At 57.7% G+C, this 13,918-nt stretch overlaps 2 protein-coding genes across 55 annotated transcripts in view; one reads left to right on the forward strand and one right to left on the reverse strand.

The window, feature by feature from the left end:
- Window positions 1-362: 362 nt before the first annotated feature.
- Window positions 363-11,711, forward strand: Slc22a12 (solute carrier family 22 member 12). Of its 7 annotated transcripts, XM_087205267.1 has the most exons (11): window positions 364-1,031; window positions 1,756-1,859; window positions 2,527-2,681; window positions 2,757-2,918; window positions 4,357-4,487; window positions 4,629-4,744; window positions 5,327-5,544; window positions 5,993-6,101; window positions 6,301-6,504; window positions 7,053-7,177; window positions 10,691-11,711. In XM_087205267.1, the coding sequence occupies exons 1-10, from the start codon at window positions 630-632 to the stop codon at window positions 7,114-7,116; spliced, it is 1,665 nt and encodes a 554-aa protein (XP_087061393.1). In that variant the 5' UTR covers window positions 364-629; the 3' UTR covers window positions 7,117-7,177; window positions 10,691-11,711. The 7 variants fall into 7 exon arrangements, with proteins under 7 accessions (XP_087061390.1, XP_087061393.1, XP_087061389.1 ...); XM_087205264.1 differs by lacking the exon at window positions 2,527-2,681 and having other exon boundaries at window positions 363-1,031; window positions 2,757-2,925; window positions 4,244-4,487; window positions 5,898-6,101; XM_087205263.1 differs by lacking the exons at window positions 2,527-2,681; window positions 10,691-11,711 and adding an exon at window positions 7,556-10,684 and having other exon boundaries at window positions 2,757-2,925; window positions 4,244-4,487; window positions 5,898-6,101.
- Nrxn2 (neurexin 2) overlaps window positions 11,166-13,918 on the reverse strand; it is a 108,674-nt gene continuing 105,921 nt past the window's right edge. For 32 of the 48 annotated variants that reach the window (XM_087205247.1, XM_087205239.1, XM_087205237.1 and 29 more), the window contains one exon: window positions 11,166-13,105. In XM_087205247.1, coding sequence (XP_087061373.1) covers window positions 12,219-13,105 — 887 coding nt within the window. In that variant the 3' untranslated portion in view covers window positions 11,166-12,218. The remainder of the gene's footprint in view (window positions 13,106-13,918) is intronic. The other 16 variants (XM_021264658.2, XM_021264656.2, XM_087205255.1 and 13 more) reach the window with 1 other exon arrangement.

Here is a 13,918-nt window from a genome sequence, read left to right on the forward strand (position 1 = left end):
GGGGTCCACAGGGCATCTGGGAATGTCAGAAACCCCCAACCTGAGGCTCAGGAAAGGGTTACAGCAAAGCTGGTGACTAAACTGAACCCCGCAGGCTGCAAGCCTTGGGAACCCATGGTATCAAGCTTGAGGCTCAAGTCAGCCTGGAGATTAGGGGAATGCCTGCCCACCTTCTCCTGGGTAAGCAGGACAGGCAGCCCCAGCACCTGCCACCCCAGGAGCAGCACCCAGGCTCACCCATGGGGGGCGGAGGTGCTGGGATTACACATTGGCATCTCTCTTCCTTCAGAGCCAGTTAAACTTTGTCTAAGAAAATGATTGCTAAATTCTCTTCCATAAGTGGCTCCTGGTCACACTTTAATCCTCCTCTCCCCCTAAATTCAGCTGTTGCTGAAGGTCGGGGCAATCACAACTGGCAGAGGGTCACAGCACAGGCTCAAGTGTCAGCTGGAGCTGCCCTTCACTGGGCAGATGCTCTGTGAAGCTAGGAGCCCCTGACATGCTCCTAGCTGCCCAGCTGAGAAAGACAGTGTGGGCAACACCATAGGAGACACAGGCTTGTCACATTGGGCCTGTGGCCCTGAGCTGGCCTCTGTGAAGTGGCCCCTCCTCAGCCCTCAGCAGGCCCCATGGCATTTCCTGAGCTCTTGGATCAAGTTGGCAACCTGGGTAGGTTCCAGTTTGTCCAGACGGTGGCTCTGGTGGTCCCCATCTTGCATGTCACCGCCCAGAACATGCTGGAAAACTTCTCCACTGCTGTGCTCAGCCACCGCTGTTGGGTGCCCCTCTTGGACAACAGCACCACCCAGGATAGTGTCCCTGGGACCCTGGACACCGAGGCCCTCCTGGCTGTATCTATCCCGCTGGGCCCCAACCAGCGGCCCCACACGTGCCGCCGCTTCCGCCAGCCACAGTGGCAGCTCCTGGACCCCAATGCCACAGCCGCCAACTGGAGCAAGGCTGCCACGGAGCCTTGTGTGGATGGCTGGGTGTATGACCACAGCACCTTCACCGCCACTGTGGTGACCAAGGTAAGGGCCGCCAGGCACCCACTCCAAGTTCTGGCATCTTGGAGGTCAAAGTCACAGGTCAAAATTGGCTGCACACAAATGGTCTTGTTCTGGGATTCTGTGCCTCCCTCACCCCCGGGTTGGCTCGAAGCCCCTTGCCAGCCATGTGTCCCACAGGGGAAAGGGTGGAAGGACTCGGTCTCCAGAGATCACCTGAATGCAGGCTCCACTGACATCTTGCACAAGGTCCCGGCTGGCTGACACTGATCTGTGACCCCTGTTAACTGAGTCACTGGGGACTGGATTATTCACTGGGCTCCCCGAGGCAGGGACAAATCCAAGTGGCTTCTGCGAAGGGGCATCAACCAAATCTGGGCCAGTGGGGAGGAGCAGCTTGTTCCAGCAAGCGGGAAGGGGCCTCTTTGTAAGAACAGAAGGGAATCAACCTGTGGGGAGGAGAACAGAGTCAGCTCAGGTGACCCCTGCATACTGGGCAAGGAGGGGAAGAGGGCAGAGGGGCAGAGAGGGCTTGACACAGGCCGGTTAGGCAACAGGAAGCCATGAGGGGGCTTAGACCAGGAGCAATGAGATACTTCTCAAGAGACCCGGCTACTTCTGCAGTGTCCTTGCTGTCCCACAGGGCCCTGCTCTGACGCCAGAGGTTGTGTCCCTGGGGTCTGTCCCCTCCCCCTACCACCTAGGGCCTCCCAGCCTCCTTAGCTCTCTGCCCCTTCTCTTCCCACAGTGGGACCTGGTGTGTGACTCTCAGGCCCTGAAGCCCATGGCCCAGTCCATCTTCCTGGCTGGGATCCTGGTGGGTGCCGTGGTGTGTGGCCATGTCTCAGACAGGTGAGCACCACAGTCATTGGCACTCTCCCCCGCTTTTTTTCCCCTGTCCTGGGGATTAAACCCAGGGCCATTCACTGAGCCACATTCCTATCCCTTTTTCCATTTTTAAATTTTGAGACAGGGTCTGGCTAAGTTACTAAATTGCACAGGCTGGGCTGGAACTTGCAATTCTGTCTCCACCTTCCAGACTGCTGGGATTACAGGCATGTGTCACCATGCCCAGAATCTCTCCCTGTCTGAGCCACAAATTCACTTTACTCTGGGGTTGTAGAGCATCCTTGTTTCTTGTCAAATATTCACTGGCAATACCTGCTGAGTGGCTGGGCATGGTAGTGCATGCCTGAAATCCCAGCACTCTGAAAGGCTGAGGCAGGAAGATCACAAATTCCAGACCAGACTAGGCAACTAGGGGATTTATTGAGACCCTGTCTCAAATAAACAAACAAAACCTGCTGGGCCATGAACATGTCTTCAAAGTTGCTTGAGTACTCCTGGGGATGAGGAACTCACTTCCTGCTCAGCAAGCCTTCGGAATGGATCCTGGGTTCTCTCTATGCTCACGGACTTCTATGGAGGACAACATGGGTCTGACTTGAGGTGCAGCAAGCACAGGGTGGGCTCTCAGTGGCTCAGTTCCCTGTGGCTGGCCAATGTGCATGTGTTACAGGTTCGGGCGCAGGATGGTGCTGACATGGAGCTACCTTCAGATAGCCCTGTCGGGCACCGTGGCTGCCTTCATCCCTACCTTCTCACTCTACTGCCTGTTCCGCTTTCTGGCAGCCTTCGCGGTAGCAGGTGTCATGATGAACACGACCAGTCTCTGTAGGTCCCTGGGCGGGTGCCATGCAGGGAAAGCACTAGGCGGGCCCTGGGCCTGACCTCTGGGTCTCCTCGTAGTGATGGAGTGGACGTTGGCTCAGGCCCACCTCTTGATGATGACCATGAACTCTCTGGGCTTCAGCTTTGGCCAAATCCTGATGGCCGCAGTGGCCTATGGCCTGCGTCACTGGGCACTGCTGCAACTGGCCCTCTCTACCCCTTTCTTCCTCTGCTTTGCCTATTCATGGTAAGTGTTGCACCCTCTCCCCATGGAGGAGGAGACCTTGTCCTCTCCTGGGGACCTGGTGTGGAAGCCCCCTTTACCTGGGAGTAGAGGCCCTAGGTGCCAGAGACCAGGGTTGTGGAGCTGGAAGAGGGCTCCAGGAGCCTGGCACAATCCTCCCGCCCAGGGCACAGGCATCCCAGATGCATCCCTGTGCCCAGGTGTCCCTTACTGCCAGGCCCAAGACGCCACCACGCTATGACCCCCATAGCACACAGCAGGCACAGGCCACACTCTCCCTGGAGGTCTCAACAGCCAACAGCTCCAAGTCCCTCCAACGCTACAGATCCCAAGTCTTCTCTGTCCTACCCACCTCCAGCCTCATGTCACCAACTGCCTGCCAAACACCGCCTTACTGGTATCTCAGCCCCACAAACACCTGCTCCCCCCACCCCAGACCTCCTTCCCTGCTTCCCTCAAGGCTTCCCCAAAGAGGCACCAGCCCCCCTAGATGCTGAGCTAGGTGGCCCCAACACTTCCCTCTCCCACGCTGCCCCCAAAGTCTGACAGCCCAAAGGGGTTTGTCAACTCTCATCTGCACTTGGATCCTCTTTTTCCCCCTCCTACAAACACAGAAGGAGCTAGGCACCCAGGGGATATGACCCCAGTTGCCCCACCTTGCTGCTGTTCACATGGGACAACATGTCCTGCTGGGGACCTCCATGAGCACAGGGCCAGAGGAAGGACCAGTGTCAAGGGGCAACAGGGGAGCCAGGCAGCTGCATGGGACAGTGCACGGGGGCTAGTTGGATGTTGGGGGTCGTGGAAGCCAGGTTAGTGTCAAGCAGCTGTGTTTACTACAGATGCATGAGGACCATCAGACACAGGGGTCTAGAGACATTGGCACTGGTGGCCATTTGGGTGCAGATAGATGACTAGGGATGTCACAGAGCCTCTTCCTGGTGACCAGGTGTAGGGTAGCAAGAAGATGCAGCTGTGGGGTAGACAGGAGGACTATGAGACATAGGAGGTACCAGGACAGTAGTGGACACTAACAGCGTTGTGGCATTGACGTCTATAGCCATAGTGGAGGCTTACTGCACCCAGGTGTGGCCTGGCTCCCAGGTGAGGCAAGGAAAGGGCCATGGGGCAACAAGGAGGAGGCAAGGGGATAAGAGAGTCCCCATCTCCCCAGCAGCCTGCTCAGGGACAGGAGAACATGGGGCCCCAACTGCACCCTCAAGGAGAAAGGAGGCAGGAGGGGCCACCTGGAAAGGTGGCCACACTGACCAGGCTGCAGACAACTTCAGTGCCCTTCACCACCAGCTGCTTATATCCTCAGTGCCCTGAGCCTGGCCTGTGCACATTGAGACAGGGAACAAAGAAGGGACAAAGAGACGAAGGCTGGTGTAGGCCAGGCCCTGGAGCCACAGGGAGTGACCTCTTCATGGTCCCACTCCTGGTGGCTGCCAGAGTCGGCACAGTGGCTGCTATCCATGGGCAAAGTGGACCAAGGCCTGCAGGAGCTGCAGAGGGTGGCCTCCATCAACCGGAAGAGGACAACAGGGGACACCCTGACCAAGGAGGTGAGGTGGGGCCAGGCCCTCCCCCAACCCCTCCCCTCAGCTCTCTCCCTGACCCTGCTCAGAGCCTCAGCTCCTCCAGGATGAGGATCTCTGGGAAAGGGCTACTGGGAATCCCAGGGCCAATGCCACCCTACCCCACAGGCCTTGCTCTCAGCCATGCAGGAGGAGTTGAGTGGGCCTCAGGCTTCTGCCAGCCTGGGTACCCTGTTCCACATGCCCGGCCTTCGCCTCCGGACCTGGATCTCCATGCTATGCTGGTAGGTGCCTGCCCACACCTCCCAGGGCCTCATCTGCCTCAGGCCACTGCAGGAGAGAGAGATGGGGATCTGGGCTGGGCTGGCCTCCTACAGCACAGCCCCCATCGCCTCTAGTCCCACAGGAACCACCAGGCCAGGGGGCTCCCTGAGGGGGTTGTAAGGGGCCAGGCAGATAAGATTCATGACCAAGACCAAGGTGCTGGCTGACCTGCAAGGTAAATGGGACAGGGAGCAATCAAGGAGCCTCAGACAGGCACAGGCACCCATCAGAAGGCTCTGGGAGGCAGTGGGGGTACTATGAGAATTCAGGAGCCTGGGCTACCCAGCAAAGACCAAAGCCACTGCAGCATGGAGGGAGGCTGGAGCCATGGCAGGACATGGCCACTCCCAGACAAAGCAACCAAAAGGAGAGGGAGACACCCCTGGCTTCTGCCTCCTCCACCTGGGTCTGCACTCCAGCTTTTCACCAACGCTTCCCATTGACCAACCTGAAAAGGAGCCCGTTTGGCAAATGGGAAATGAAGTCACAGGACAACAGGAAAAGAACAGCCCTAACCCCAGCCCCACCCTGTCCCCACCCAGGTTCACCTTTGGCTTCACCTTCTATGGCTTGGTCCTGGACCTCCAGGCCCTGGGCAGCAGCAACATCTTCCTGCTCCAGGTGCTCATTGGGGTCGTGGACATCCCCACCAAGATGGGCACCCAGCTGCTGCTGGACCGCCTGGGCCGCCGCCCCACACAGGCCAGCTCCCTGGTGCTATCTGGGCTCTGCATCTTGGCCAACACGCTGGTGCCACATGGTGAGCGGCATGAGCACCCAAGGGTAGCTTCCCTACCCACAGGGTCAGGGTCAAGGCCAGAGACCCTGGGTCCCCTTCACGGAGAGTTCGGGAGCAGAGCAGCAGCCTGGCCAGCAAGAGCCCTGCTGGGGGCTGTGGCTGTGCTGGGCAGGTGGCAGTGGCCATAGAGTCTGGGGACAGGATGGGGGATGTGTGTGCCAAAAAAGAACTGTGATGGATTTCAGCAGGAAAGGGTGGGTGCGCTGAGGAGGACCCCAAAGTCTGGCTCTGGGCGGGAACAGCTTAGAAGTATGGTCAGAGTCACTTAGGGTGCAGTGTGGGGTCTGGGACCCCCAAGTGGAAACATTTTGCAGGCTTGGAGTGCAGAGAGAAGCCCCTGGGATAAAGGGATCCCCCACTGCCCCTGGGACTCCGGATGCCAACCCTGCTGACCTGTCTCTGTTCGCAGAGATGGGGCCACTATGTTCAGCCCTGGCTGTTCTGGGGCTGGGGTCACTGGGGGCTGCCTTCAGCTGCATCACAGTCTACAGTGGAGAGCTCTTCCCCACTGTGCTCAGGTGAGGCTGCCCTGGCTGGGGCGGGGAGGGGCAGGGCCTCCTAGACTCCGATGCTTGAGATGGTGTCTCCCTTCCATGTGACCCAAGTCTGTCCAGCCAGGACTGATACCTGGGGCCTCGCTGGACCAAGTGGGGCTGGACCCTGGTAGAAGGCCAAGGGCCGAGAAGCGACTCTTCACAGGTGCATCTGCCCCAGCAGGATGACAGCTGTGGGCCTGGGCCAGATGGCTGCCCGTGGAGGAGCCATGCTGGGGCCTCTGGTCCGGCTGCTGGGCATCCACAACCCCTGGTTGCCCCTGCTGGTGTATGGGGTGGTGCCAGTGCTAGGTGGCTTGGCTGCACTGCTGCTACCTGAGACCCAGAATTTGCCACTGCCTGACACCCTCCAAGATGTGCAGAACCAGTGAGTGGACCACCCTGGGGCCCTCTCCTTCCCTGCCTCCCTGCTTCTTTCCTTGCCTCTCTTCCCCCAGAGAACCCCCGAACAATCTGGTCTGGGTGTCCCCTCCCCATTCCAGGTGAGGGGGAAGTAGAAACCCAGAGAGGGATAGGACCAGCCCAGAGTCACACAGCAAAACCACGGGAGAGTGGAGGTGCAGGGCTGAGTCTCTGTGGTTTTACCTTCTGCCCTTCATCCCACCACAAGAAGCCCAAATGGCCCAGCCAACCCAGCTCTGCCTTAAGAGGGAATGAGTAGGAGAATGTGTGGGTGTCAGCCCTCTGGCAGGGGAGGTGCAGGGTATGCTAGCTGGTGTTGTGGTCCTCACTGGCCCCACTAAAGCCCAGGTGTCTGATATGGCTGTCACTGCCCAGCCCACCCCCACCATATGCTCAGGAGGCTCAGTCCTGAGCAGGTGGCAGGATCTCCGGAGTTCGAAGGATGGGAAAAGGTCAAGGGTCAGAGGTCACTCAGCACTCTGTGACACACCCTGCACTGTCATTCCTGAACAGGGCAGTAAAGAAAGCAACACACAGCACACCAGCGCCCTCCGTCCTGACATCCACACGACTCTAGCCTCCTACAAGCTCACAATTCAGTGAGGAGGAAGAGGAGGTACCTTCTGGAGAGAACAGAGGTACTTAAGGAAGGCCTCCAATTCCAGGGCCCCAGGGCTGCCCTCCCCTGGTACTCCTCACAGTCAGGAGCCCCCTCTAGCACAGAAATGGCAGGAATCTGCCCCGTGCACTGTCACCACCCTGACGTCCCCAAGCTCCATGGCTGCCAGGTCAGAAGGCACCTCTCAATGCTCTCCAACCACTGCCCACTGGGCCCAGGGCTCGGAGCTGACTGCCACCTCTCCTGGCTCAGCACAAACAACAAAAGTCTCGACCCCTCAGTGTCATCCCTGGCCTGTGGCAGCCTGGCCCAGCCACTTTGGCCCATGGCTACCCTCAGCTTGGCTACGTGCCCTGCCTGCAGTTCTTCCCCACCTCCACCCTGACACTCCTTCCAGGGCGCAGGGCCGGCCCAAGACCCAGTGACTCCCTGACCCATGGTCACAGCCACATACTGTCTTCACCCACCCACCTGCCAATGAGTTCCCAGAGTGCCAGCTGGCCACATCTGCATGAAGGATGTAATAAAGAGTGAAGAATGGGACAAAGCATAACTGTCGCTCAGTGACACCAGCAAGGGGGCCCCAGGATCTCCCCTGGGGTGGGGGGAGGAGAGTACTGAGGCCTTTCCCAGGCCAGCTTTCCCATAGCATGTGCCAGGCAGAGGCACCACGCTGGGCTCCTCAGAGGACCAGCTCATTTCCCCTGAGCCCAGTGGGGTAGAAGCTGCCTCATTTTACAGACAGGATGACTGAGGCTCAGAGAAGCTTATGGTCCTGACATACAGCTAGGAGGAGGCAGGATCAGGACTCGGGCCCTGGAATGTAGCTCTGCAGGGTGGATCTCTGATCACAATGCCCTGGACCACCCCAGCCTCACTGCCCGGGCAGACAGGGATGCTTCTTGAGAGTTCCAGCAGGGCCTCCTCACGCCTCCCAGAAGGATCCAGGGCCCCACAGAGTCCTCTGCACCCTCAAGGGAAAGGCAGCACGGTGCTCTGCAGAGCCACTGCTCCAGGCAGGAGGTACATGCAGGGTCTTCACCAGCTGGGCCCCCAGAGGCGAGGCACTCCTGTATCATGTGTGCACACACATGCACACATGCAGAAAAGTCAATGGGAAACAGGAGGCCCTGGCTCCCAGGGAACAGGATCCCCACACCTCCCTGGTCTTGTCAGCTGTAGCCCCTGGCCTCCAGGGCCATGTCCTTTGGCCATTTACCTATGGCTAACTTCAGTAAAGACCCCTGGACCAAGAGGACAGAAGTAGGGCTCATTACCAGGTGTGGTGGTGCACACCTATAATCCCAGCACTTGGGAGGCTGAGACAGGAGGATCACCATGAGTTCAAGGCCAGCCTGGATTACATAGTGAGTTCAAGATCAACCTGGACTACACAGAAAGACCCTGTCCCAAAAAAACAACAGCAACAACAACAAAAAACAACTAGAAAAAAAAAGTAGAGCCCATATGCAAAGACTCCCCAATACAAGCCTATCTGCACATGCTGGCTTCTGTTCTGTATTGCCCACTGCCTGGCTGACAGCAGCTGTCTTTCCTAGCTTCCTTGCACATTCTTGGGGCCCCGAGGTGTCCAGAAACTTCCAGAAGGCAGAACCCAGAGGAACCCAGAGGGAAAATGGCCCCAGCTCTCCCCCAGGATGTCCCTCCTACTCACCAAGCAGGCCAGGCTGTCTCTCCACCCACATTCAGAGTGGCCATGCTCCTGGTCTTTCTAGGTGGTACAACCTTCCAGGACCCAGGGTTTGTTTTTATGTCATCCCTCTACTAACTGGACAGGGCTGGTCACTGAAGGCCGCTCTGGGGAGTGAGCAATGTCACTATGGCCAAGCGTGTACCCTAACCATGGCAGGCCTCCCCTAGGGACACATCCTCTTTCGAATGGCCACCATGGGGACTCCTGATAAGCTGCTGGTGACCCCACCATGGAGAGGTCAAGGGGAATGGGTATAGGACAGAGGGGCCCAGAACTACTAGCTGTCTTATCCCTGTGGAAGCAGCGGTGGGGACTGAGGAAAGGGGCTCAGAATGCTCTGTCCCTCCTCCTGTCCCTATCAAGGCCGAAGCTCACCCCAGTGCTTGTAGCTGAAGGGGTAAAGTGGTCACTTCAGGCTCTGAACCCATTTCCAAGAGGGGAGTTGGTTGATGGGGCAGTTCTTCAAGGACAAAGGGCATCATCCAGACTCCACCTCCAGCTTCCACAAGCATCTGTCATTGGTACTCAAGGTGGAATCTCCTGACACCCCCTGGAGACCTCTGTCAAGCAGCCCAGCTCCAGGGCTCTCAACAACCTCCAGATGCTCTTTGGGCCTCTCCTGGGGTCACTGGCCAGTGAGCCAGACCCTGAGGAGCCCAGTTCAGGACAGGTGCTACACTTAACATCCGATGTGCAATGAGACAGGGCGCCCTGAGTCAGCAGCCACATCTGGGTATCTTTCTTCCTATGACAGAACCCTGGAGCAATGGAGTTCTTAGCCTCCTTGTTCAGAGAGGGAAAAATGGAGTCCCACAGCCACAGGGCCACAGGGACCCAGGCTATCCTTCCAACCCCTACGCTATCCCTAACCTCATTCAGGGACACTCTAAAAATTTCTGGAATAAGATGTTCCTGCCCTTGTGCCCCAGGAACTCTTGTCTACCTGCCTGTTTTCTCTGACCAGTGACCATGGGGGAAAGGGAAACCTGAGATAGCCTTGTCCCTGGGCAGAGACAGTTGCAGAGGGCCTCGGGACAAGGCCATTACCAGCATAAGGACAGGACACCCTGGCAGCTCCACCCCATGAATGGCTCCTCAGACTCCCACAGGTGGTGAAAGGTGACCTCAGGATGCTGACCCCAGGCTCCAAGATGGAGCCACTGGGGGAAGCAGGGATGGAATCTCAACCCCAAGAGGGCAAAGAGAGGCCAAGTTCTTGGAAGTCTATCCTTGGGGATGGCAGGAGACCTGCTCTCTCACTCCGCATAGGACTTTGAAGAACTCTCACAGGGCCTAAGAGAGCACTGTGCTAGGGAGGCCTGGAAGACACAAGCTCTTTTCCAGGATGGAGGGAAAGCAGGTCACAGACAAGCCTGAGCGGGGTTCTGAAGCTGCACAGAGGTGGCAGCTGCCCCAAGGGATAGTCCTCTGCCCAGTGGGACCCTTTGGGGACTCAGGAGTCCGTCCCAAAGCTGTGTCAGGCGTTGGGACTAGAAAAAGCCTCCCTTGAGGATGGGCCACCCGCCAGAGAGGGCAGTGGAGGGTGATGGGCACCAAGACCTCAGGAAACAGCTGGGAGAGAAGGCAGGATCAACCTCTCCAAAGGCAGGGAGGAGCCCTGAGTGACAGCAACGTGGCTGAGTCACATCTCATGTGTCAAGTGCCATGACCACCTGCCATTGCCACCCCTGGGATCCAGACCCCACTACAGCTTCCTCCTGAGTATGCCACACATGTGGGTCCTCAAATATCTGCATCTGCTTCCTGTCACAGAGAGGCTTAACAAACAGCCCTGTTCCTCCACCACAACCCACTCAGGTCTCCACGAAGGTGTCGACTCCACAATGGTTGAGGTGGCAGCTCTGCTTCTGCCTCATCCCAGGAGCTGCTGCAGTCAACCAGGTGGAAATGGAGACAGGGAAGTCCCCAGGCTCCAAGCTCCTGGTGGCACAAGGGAAGGGGCAGAGACTGGAAAAAGAAAGCTGGTAGCAGCTGGGACTCAGCACTGACTCCCGGAGAAGCCCCAAGTCAGCACCTGGTACACAGTCCTCCGAGAAGCCAAAGTACAAGGAACCAAGGCCAGAGGCCAGCCAGGCTCAGCAGCGAGCAAGCTCGAGCGTCTCCTCCTCACCCCCATACTGAGGGCCCTGGGGGTGAGGCAATGCTGCACCAGAAGCCCAAAGCCTCGTTTGAGTTCCAGGGCGACTTACTAGCTCTCTTGGACCCCACACCCAGCACAAAGCCAAGACCAGGGTCCTAAAGGCACCCACCCCAAACAAACTGCACAGGACTGTTGGAATTTGGAAAGTTTTTGTTTTCTTTTTCCCACACATTTCCGGGGGTTGGGGTGTTTTCCAAGACTCAGACACATTTGTTAACAAAGAGAGAAAAAAAACTGGGGGAGCAGGGAGCGCATAGGCCAAGAGGTGACCCCAGCAGTTCACAGACGCCACCTTGCTCCCTCCTTTCCCTGCGCCTCCGCCCAGTGGGTGCCACAGGCTGCTGCTCTGGTATCTAGATTATTTGTCTTTAATATATATCTGCATTTGCCTTTCCCCTCCCCCCACCCCCCACCCCGCTCCTCCAGCAGTTTCCCCAGCAATGCACGTCGCCCGGAGGCACTCAGATCAGGCCTTAGCCAGGCCTGAACCCCTTCCCTGGGCGGCCCCAACGGGGCACCTCTCCTGTTGAGGGGAGCTGGGGCATTGGGGCTCCCCACCCACCCACTGGGCTGCTCCAGGCCCACCCTCCCGCCCTTCTCCCACCAACTCTGGAAACCCAAAAGGAGGAAAGGGAGAAATCAGATATACACACCAAAAAAAAAAAAAAAGAAAAGAAAGCAAAGAAAGAAAAGAAAAGTGGGGAAGTGGGGTGGGGACAGAGAGATACAGCAAGCCTGGGGAGACTAGAGGGTTTGGGAAGAGAAGGAAGGCAAAAGGGACAGAAGCAGGAAGAAAAAAATTTAGGGAAATTAACAAGACACATAGTGGACACTTTACAAAACCCCCAGCCTTCCTTCCCGCCCAACCCCACCAAAATAAAACTCCCCCTCTTAAAAAAATAAATCAACCCAGGGCTGTGAGCTGTGCCCTGACTGGTGGGCACAGCGCCCAGAGGGACAGACAGCCTCGGGGTTGACAGTGCGGTGCCACGGGCAGCAGGAAGAAGGGAACGAGCACGGGGTTATTCCTTTTCCTTTTTCTTTTTTTGCGTTTCCTCTTCTGAGAGAAGCCTGAGGCGGCCAGGGAGAGGGTCCCCAGGCCCCCGGCAGGGAGAGGGCCGCCCCCTCCTCCCCGGGCCGTCCCGGGAGGGGCAGCTGGCAGTGGGGCACGGTGCCGGCTGGGGTTCACACGTAATACTCTTTGTCTTTGTTCTTCTTGGTCTTGCTGGGCGTCTTGGGGGCGGCCGGGGCCTTTTCTTTCACCACTGCCCCGTTGCTCTGGGCCGAGTTACTGATGTAGTTCCGGCTCTGGTCCACCTGGTAGGAGCCCTCGTCACGGTTGCGGTACTTGTACATGGCGTAGAGCAGGATGAGGATGCAGAGGGCCGCCGCCGCGACGATGCCCACCACCATGCCCGTGGTGCTGCTGGACTCCCGGATCACCTCCACCGCGCCCGGCGGGCCCCGCTCCCCCGGGCCCGTGGGGTTGGCTGTGGGCAGAGGGGGGAAGCCGGGAGCTGAGGTCACGCCGGGGCGCAGGGGCGGGGGTCTCCGCGGCTCGAAGGACGTGGGGGCCCCGGGTCCCGGGGGTGGGTTCTCCAGCAAGGGCTGCAGTGGGTCTCGGTGGTTCATTTTGCCCGCTGGCAGGTTGGGGGCCGGGACGGAGGGGGCGAGCAGCACCCCAGGGGCGCCCGTGGCCCCGTCTGTCCTGAGGTTGGGCCGGGGGGCGGGTTTTCGGGGCGACAGGAGGGTGGTGCGGTCCGTGACCAGGGGAAAGGTGGTGTAAAAGTCCTCGTCGTCCGTGGGGGGGAGGCTGGAGTCAAAGACCTCCCCGGAGGCGAAGCCCGAGGCCTCGATGGGCTCCTCGCAGTCGCTGTCGTCGTGCTCTGCCTGGCACGGGCCCCCAGGGGGCGGGCGGCGCGCGGCGGGCGGGGGCAGGGTGTCCTGCGTGGCGCCCACGCCCGGGAGGAAGGGGTAGAAGGTGGGGGGCGGGGGCACGAAGGGGGACCGGGTGGCCACAGGAGGGGGGTCTAGGGAGTCCTCCGTGATAATGGGCAATATTAACTCTCCTCCTAGAACAAGAAAGAGAAGAGAGAAAAGAGGGCGTCAGCGGGGGCCTGGGCGCGGGCGGCCGGCACAGAGAGAGAAACAACAGCCTCACACACCCAAATCGGTTCCAATTGGCCTCGGCGGAGACTAGAGCGGGCCAGGCCCGCCCGCCTGCGGCCGGAGCACTGCGCTTTAAGCGGCAGCGGCTCTGATGCCCTGGGCACCTCACGCGCGGGCTCTGTGACTCTCTGTTTTATTTTATTTATTTATTTATTTATTTATTTATTTATTTATTTATTTATTTTGGTCTTTTGTTTGTCTTAAGAAACCAAAAGGAACAGAAAGGAAAGGAAATCGAAAAGAAACAGAAAAAGAAAAATAACTCTACTGGTTTAAGGCTCTAAAAACAGATACAACAGCAGCATTTAAACAAACCTAACAACAATATCTTTTAGGGTTTATTTTTTTCTAGATTTTTTCTCTTTTTTTGCTTTTTTTTTTTTTTTTTTTTTGCTTTTGTTTTTAAAAAAGAAGATAGCATACCACGGAATTCAGGCAACTTACATCAACAAATAGGCCGTGTGATTTTAGCATGAAGAAAAAAATTACAAACAGAGCTGTGTAAGCGGGTTCTCCCGGAAAAAAAATAAGAAAAAACAACTTTTCCGTACAACGTTTTCTATCTGTTTGGTAACTCCCTCCCTCATTCTTCTCTCTCCCTGGATATCTTCCTCCTGAATCCTCTCTCTCCTCCCTCACTTTGCCCTCTTCCCCTTGTTAAACACAAAGCTAAAATCTGCAGGCTGCTGCTGAGGAACTGTTACCACCACCTGGTG

Source organism: Heterocephalus glaber, unplaced genomic scaffold, assembly GCF_053883595.1.
Source record: "Heterocephalus glaber isolate CG9 unplaced genomic scaffold, H.glaber_assembly_v1.0 deba00000594, whole genome shotgun sequence".
NCBI classification, from domain to species: Eukaryota; Metazoa; Chordata; class Mammalia; order Rodentia; family Bathyergidae; genus Heterocephalus; species Heterocephalus glaber.

What these genes read in the sequence shown, in the direction of transcription:
- Slc22a12 (XM_087205264.1), top strand. Translation starts at nt 630, where the DNA reads ATGGCATTTCCTGAGCTCTTGGATCAAGTTGGCAACCTGGGTAGGTTC. An exon ending in TGTGGCCATGTCTCAGACAG is followed by an intron (nt 1,860 to 2,756) that starts GTGAGCACCACA and finishes GTCTCCTCGTAG; the next exon opens with TGATGGAGTGGACGTTGGCT. An exon ending in CTCTGCTTTGCCTATTCATG is followed by an intron (nt 2,926 to 4,243) that starts GTAAGTGTTGCA and finishes TTATATCCTCAG; the next exon opens with TGCCCTGAGCCTGGCCTGTG.